Source organism: Parasteatoda tepidariorum, chromosome 3 (genome assembly GCF_043381705.1).
Source record: "Parasteatoda tepidariorum isolate YZ-2023 chromosome 3, CAS_Ptep_4.0, whole genome shotgun sequence".
Lineage (NCBI taxonomy): Eukaryota > Metazoa > Arthropoda > Arachnida > Araneae > Theridiidae > Parasteatoda > Parasteatoda tepidariorum.
The window spans coordinates 1,910,966-1,918,517 of NC_092206.1; the positions used below are offsets into that span (position 1 = coordinate 1,910,966).

The 7,552-nt window shown below is 32.3% G+C and overlaps 1 protein-coding gene across 1 annotated transcript in view; it reads left to right on the forward strand.

The window, feature by feature from the left end:
* Window positions 1–7,552, forward strand: part of LOC107441959 (putative lipid scramblase CLPTM1) — a gene marked incomplete at its 5' end in the record, with an annotated part of 49,685 nt that overhangs the window by 22,110 nt on the left and 20,023 nt on the right. Inside the window, 3 exon segments of the mRNA XM_071178198.1 lie at window positions 3,965–4,050; window positions 4,133–4,250; window positions 7,041–7,143. Of these exon segments, the coding sequence (XP_071034299.1) occupies window positions 3,965–4,050; window positions 4,133–4,250; window positions 7,041–7,143 (307 nt within the window).

Sequence of the window (7,552 nt, forward strand, 5' to 3'; positions counted from 1 at the left end):
TCCGACCCCTAAACTAGTCTACAGGCTTTGTGAGTAGGATTTCTTCCCTTAAAAGATTCTTTCCAAGAAAACTCTTGGCAGGCCTACTGACCAACTGACCTTCACCATTGCCGTATGGTTTCTTAAAATAAGCAATACTTCCAGTCCTAAGAAAAAGAGATTTTTCCAGAAGGAGAAATACGAATCCACACAGCTGCAGGAGGGGTTGCATTCCCTGACAGAAGGAACTTCTCGGAAGATCTCTTATTTCAACTACTAACTTCAAGAGGAAATAGTAAGGAGGGGGGGGGAGCGCTTCGTGGAATCCTATTTACTCATAGTTTTTGAGCTAGAAGGACAAGTTGATTTCAAGAAAAGTGTGAGGGGGACAGAACAAAAAAATTCTTTCTTGCAGGAAAGACTAATTGGTGGGATCTTTCCAGAGAGGGCATCCCAGGGCGCATTTTATTATATCAGGGCGGGATGAAAGGAGTAAAGGGCAACAGGGCGGAAATTTCTCATCAAAAGGGCATACGGGGCGGAGCGCCCCACAAACCCCGCCTAGAATTAGCTCTGTACTAATGTTCAACTCCGTAGCCTTGTCATTTTGAACCAATCCAGAAGTCAAGGAAACTTCTGGATCAGTACCCCCAGAGGTATTAATTTGTTATGGGAACATGGAGGACTTAACGGCTCAACAGATTTAACGTGCATCAGTCGCCATTTACTACACGGGGAGACTTCGACCGGCGGGGATCGAACTCTTGAACATGGGTCCAGTGCCTTATCAGCCAGGCTATCCTGGCCCTGCTTCCAATATATGTATATATATTTCAGCAATATTATTAATTATTTTCTTCTGGCCGAGTAAAAATGTAATAAAAACAAAACATACTGGCAAGTTCTGCTATGCCCGAGTTTTCCCGGGATAATAAATAGTTGCAATATATACATACCCGAGTTAACTCGGTATAATTAGGAAAGGGGTTACTATGTTCTCTAAATCCATACCACTGGTTGTCCGGGTACTTTTGACAGGATAGTGTATCGCAGACATCTCTTAAAAGTTGTGAAAATTTAGTGGGCCACGGCTAGTCAGTGAAAAAATTTGGTTGATATATTCTTTTTAACTAAGATTAAGGAAGGGCTAAAGAATATTTAAAGGCAGTTGTGTTGTGCTTGGCGAACATTAAAGTTTATATGTTGTACAAGATGATTTTGAAAGGTGACCAAGCGGATCTCCAAAAGTGGTTAGTTTTTTATAAATGCTGCTTGCTGAAATGTTACAACTAAACTTTTATAGCTTTCCAGCTAAAGCTTTTGTTTTTAACACTACTTTTGAGAAACATGTTACGGTCGAACCCGTTTGTCTCGAATCTCGCGGGAAAGGCGAAAAATGTGAGATAAAGTGGTTTTGAGTTATGCAGGTACTTTAAAAAATCACATTTAATTAAGAAATTCTATTAAAAGTGCTTTAATTGTTTTTTGTAAAAAAGAATAGGAATTTATTTAAATGAATTAAACCACATACATCTATGTACATAAAAATTTTTTTAACATACCTTTAACACTGAAAATAATTTTTCAAAAATCTTTAAGGTATAACCTTTTTTGTTTCGATTATTCTTTTAAGGTGAGAAAGAGCACAGATCCCTCGTAGCCAACATTTTCCTGGGATTCAAGAATAGTTTATAAGAATTCTACAGCTTTTTCTACCTCTTTTGCATCCACTTTTGGTTTATCTATATAATCTTCAGTTTCTTCCTCTTCATCTGATATTCCTTTGGCATTATCTATGATTTCCGCATCTGTCTATGTTCCGCATGTTGCCAGGCAGTTGTCCACTTGTGAAAATCTTCAAAATCAATGTCAACATTAAATCCAGATTTTATTGCATTCCATTCTATCAAATCTGGCACTGCCTTTTCAGCGTCAACAGTTTCTTCTTTACTGATGCCTTCAACCTCTTGTTCACCATCTTCACAGCTATTCTTGAAACCAGGTTTTTAAAACCATTTTGGGTAGTTTTTAAACCCTTTTCTCCATGCAAGACAGTAATTCTGATAGCATCTAACATCTTTATTTTTGGAAGGGAACTTTTTCATCGAATTCATCTACAATGCTTGCCAATGGTTTCCTATAGTTCACTTTAAAACTCTTAATTATCCTTTGATTGCAATTTTGAGATGGAAGTGAATTTCTATTCTTAGCTTTCTTTTCTGTGTTGAAAAGTTCGCCCCTGCTGGTCATCATTAACCTATCACTTACTGCCAGAATCATTGTAAGGGAAGTGCAGTGATGGTGATTAAAATTCCAAGACCAACCTGTTCATCCCTGTGGGCTCACGAAATTAATCTCTGTCTGCTGCAAGTGAAAGAAAATTTTTGTCATTTGTGCTGTATTAATAGAAATTCAAGAAATGAAGGGTTTGAAAGAAAAAAATTCGACATAAACATGGAAAATACATTGATTTCAGACAGTAAACATAGGAAATTTGAGAAACTTTGAGATATAGAGGTTTTCGAGATAAAGAGGTTTGAGATATACAGGTTCAACTATATTTTATAACTCTCTTAATTTCATCATTCATGTTTAAAATCTTATCAAATGTAACTCTGTTTGTGCGAAAGTACAGGGAAAATAATTCAGGGGTCTGTTTAGAAGAAATTTGGGTCCGTTAACGGACCCTTCACAAAATATCTTTTCATAAAAACGGACCCTTCGCAAAAATTTTATCTTAAAAACGGACCCTTCACAAAATAATTTATCTTTTAATTGGACCCTTCACAAATTTGTTTATCTTCATTATTGTTTTTTTTAATCGAATAAACCCTTCCCAGGAAGGGGTGGAGGAAGGAGAGACAGATGTAAACGAACTAAGTTTTGTCTTCTTCTTAAGAACTTCTTCCTTTATTCGTCCAAAATGAATATCCTGCATTCAGCAGTATAGGCTAAATACCTAATATTTGTATGTTGCACCTCTAATTTAGTAGCATCAATTGCTGTTTATTTTTGAAAATTTTATTTTTTTAATTATAATTTTACAGTGTTGAGCATGATCTTGTATGTCTTAACAATTTAAAAACTTATTGAAAAAGTTTTTTGCAATAACAGGACCCTATTTGCACAAATTCACAAAAGCAGAACCCTGGTTGAAAGAATGTGACTTAACGTTTATTTAAATATTCACAAATTACGAGGAATTTTTTCACAATTTTACAAAAACGGGCCTTTCACAAAATGTCTGGACAGACCCCTGTAATCATAATGATAAGTGGCAGCTGTTTAATAATCATAATGATGAGTGGAAATTATTACCTTCATGTGTTTTTATTAGTACAGGGATAAAATTTCACTGCCTCTTGTCGCCTTTATATATTTTTTAAGTAATATTTTCTGCCTATTAGTCTTTAATATATATATTTTTTGGGGGGGTTCTTTACACAGAAAACTTAGAAAAATAAAGTGAGGAAAATATTTAGCTTAAATAATTTTTCCTTACTAGTTTATTTCTTAAATATTTATAGTTGAAACAGTTTTCATCTTTGTTTAACCTAAATAAGTGTAAGATGTTTTAATTTTTGTTGTTAGAACTTTTCTTAAACTGTCAAGATTTGTATTTTACGCCAATTTAAAAAATCCAAAATTTGCTTCTATTGTCAGAAATTTTCATTTCTTTTCTGCATTTTCTTAAAAGGCAGTTTTTGCAGCCAAGATCTTTATTTTGCTTTTCTATTTTTTAATTATTTTTTATTTCACTCATTATTTTTACTGCTAAAATTTCTTATCAGAAATATATTTTATTCAACAGTGTTATAAATTTTTCAGGAATGAATATAAGGAGCTTTCAAAATTGGAAAATTTTCTTCTATTTTCAGAAAGTTTTTGCCACCAAGATCTTTATAGCTGTTCTATTTCTTATTTCGCTCATTATTTTTACTGCAAAAATTTCTTATTAGAAATATATTTTATAAAATTTTTTCAGGAATGAACAGATATAAAAAGCTTCGTTATCGACGTACTCATAACTTATTGACTGGGGAAACTTCTGCCAGTGCTGAAGATATAAAAGTAAGTGTCACTTAAATACACTTTAAAAATTATTATTTCAGAAGACCTTTGTTAAAAAATGGTGGTCTATTTATCCTTTCAGAAGGCTGAGGAAACGCCTCTTGAGATCTTGTCCCATTGGCATCCCAATCTGACCATTAATATCATTGATGACCACACAGCATGGGTACAAGGGCATGTTCCACCACCTCTAGATGAATGTATGTAGTATTTTTATAATTATTCCATACTTTACATGGATCTATCTTCTGAAATGTCAGTTTTTGAGGCCTAACCATTTAACATCGAGTTTTTAAAAAGTACTGAAAGCAGTACTTTCGCAAAATACTTTTTCTTAAAATTATATTTTTGTATCCTGTGAGAAATGAAAAAATCCATATTTTTGTGTTGATTTTTTAATATAATTTTTAGTTTTTACAAATTATGTCTAAATTTTCGCAAAATAGGTACCTCTCAGAAAAATCTAGACAGACTCCTGATAATATTGGAATCTGCGCACTAATAAAAAAAAAAATTCTTCCCATTGAAAGTTCATATGTATGTATGAACATATAGGTGCATATATATCCTAATTATATTTGGGGAGATTTCCGTATTATGATCTGTGGCAGAATAATCACTTGGCAACTTCCGGGCAGTGGCCCGTGAGAAACTAAAACAAAACATCACAGAATGGGACCAGCTCAAAAGGTATAACTCATAGCCACCACCAGACAAACAGCTACATGTTTTTTTTTAAATTTAAAGTTTAAAATCTATTTGGCACCTTGGTGATTGTAGTTGGCCTGACAAATCATGATATGGAAACATCGCCATATTTTTTATTTTTTATTTATTTTTTTTTTTAATAAAGAGTTTCAGAATATTTTTTGAATGCATGAAAACTGAAAAGAGGTGCTTAGTTTTTATTCAAAAATTTGACTACACCTCCTGTTACATAATCCTTAAGCTTATTTGCATTGTATAAATTTTTGCGTGAAGTTATCATTAATTGTTTTTAAAAATGATTCTATATAAAATGCAATCGATAATTTGTATGGAAACTGAAGTTCAAAATAATGCAGAGTTGCCATTCCACATCGAAAACCTGGAAAATATAGGGAATTTAAAAATCACCTAAAATAGCAGGGAATTTTGATTTTTTCTTTACAGACCGGGAAAATACAGGGAATTTTGTTTCTTATTTTTGTCTTTTAAAAAATGGTGACCAAACAAAGCGCAGTCTATGGTATATTTAAACATGATATTTCATCTATATTAAACTTTTTCATTAACTATAGCATTTTTTAAGCATGTTCAGCTGTTTTTCCAGCAATTACAACAAATAAATATAATTAGCCCAATATAGCTCACACAAGAGCACAGTAATTGTTATTTCCTCTTAATATATTTTGTATAATATGTATAGGGAAAACATAGGGATTTTTTTCTCTCCAGATTTAAGCAGCAAGACTAAAAAGATATCAATGAATATATCCCTTTTAATTTAGCCATAAATGCCCTCTACTCAGTTTTGTTATAAGATCAATGCATGCATCGTTGTTTTGAAGTAAATAACAGAAAAGGCTCAAGGGTTAAAAAAAAATTTTCAAAATCGATATTTTGATTCCGTAACTGTGTGAAAAAAATGTGAGTGAATTTCTAGATTTCTGCCTCACTATTTAGAATCTATGTTTACACTTACCAATCGTAAGTAGTAGTACAGTAGAGTCCCGATTATCCGAGTTAATGTGAACCGCGACTAACTCGGATAGCTGAGAAATTCGGTTAAAATGAAGAGTACGAAAAGGAAAGATGAAGAGTAGGTATAAATGTAATATTTTTAACAAATACAACATTTATACGAGTATACCATTAATACGTAATTCATATACGTAATTCATAAGTATACGTAATTCATATTAAAATGAAAAGGCTTACTTAAAAACATATAAAAAGCATACTTTACTAGAATTAAATAGTTTTTATTTAAAAAAAGTCCTTAATCTTTTTTTTGTTTTACATAACTTTGGTGCTTTTCTGCAGCAATTTTTCGCCATTTTTTAGGGATTTCTGGTGTCACCTCTTTTTGTTGTTCTATATATTCAATAGCATTTTCGATAGCTCTTAGTTCATCTGTATGACAGATTTTTATATGTTGATTTTAATCATCACTGTCTTCATCATCTTCGCTAGATTCGTTTTCATTATTGACGATATTAACGACAATTACATCGAATCAAGTTGTTGGATTTCGTCTTCCTGAGTGTTTGGAAGATAAAATTCAGATTTATTTTCCGGCTGTATTTTTAAAAATAAAAAATAAACTAGAACAAAAAAATCCATAAAATATTTGATAGCTCGGTTAAAGCGGAAACTCGGATAACCGGGGCTTGGATTATCGGACTCTACTGTAATTAAATTTCTCTTTAGTTATTGAAGAGAATTAAGAGTTTTTAAATGATTTTTAGAATTTGCTATTGCGAAAAAAGTTAATCTTATGCATTATTAACAGTATCAAAATAAAAGCTGTACAGTATTTTAATAAATTATGTACAAAAAAAATTTTTTTTTTTTGAAGAAAAAAGTAGTTTTAAATTTTTTATATCATATTTGGACTCTTCTCAGAAAAAATTTGCAAATATGTTATTACTTTATGTAGTTTAAATGTGTTCTTGTTAAAAGAGTTTCCTGTCAGAAACTAGTTATTTTATCATGATCCATGTAAAGTGTTTCAAAATTATTTTGCATTTTGTTAATGTAGGTAGTGCTTAAAAATATTTTTGAGTCATTAAAAGGTGCTTATTTTTTGTTGAAGAATATGACTATGCACCCTGTTAAAGTTGAATGTAATGTATACTAGTTTTTTTTCACATGGCATTTGTTTTCTTTTCAGTCAAATAAAAAGTGAGGTTTGTCACATTATCAGTTATGCTATTGCTGCTTTTATTGCTTAAGAGATATCTGCCGAATAATTTAGCATTAGTAATAAATGCTCTCTCTTTTTATAGTTGTTGAATTTGACCCTATTTCTGGTGATTACTATCCAATCCTCTATGTCAATGATTATTGGAACTTACTGAGAGAATATACTCCTATCAATGAAACTGTAAAGTAAGCATTACCTTTTATCAACAACTGCCTTTGATTTATATATATATATATATATATATATATATACACCGAAGAGCCATTACATTATGACCACCCTCCATCTATAACAATGGACTCCCCCAGGTTTTCATGGTTGCTCGCCCAGGAACAATGTTTTCATGGGGCACATTAGGACCCACAATCCCTGACGTCTGTAAGCTACTTGAAGATAGTTGCAGGCCAGGTTCATCCATTCATAGCAACAGTTTTTCCTGCGGGGGATGGTGTTTACCAACAGGATAATACACCATGTCATAAGGGTCGAATCGTCATGGATTGGTTCGAGGAACATTCCAGTGACTTTGAAGTTATGTCTTGGCCCCCAAATTCACCTGACCTTAATCCAATAGAGCATTTGTGGTCCTACTTG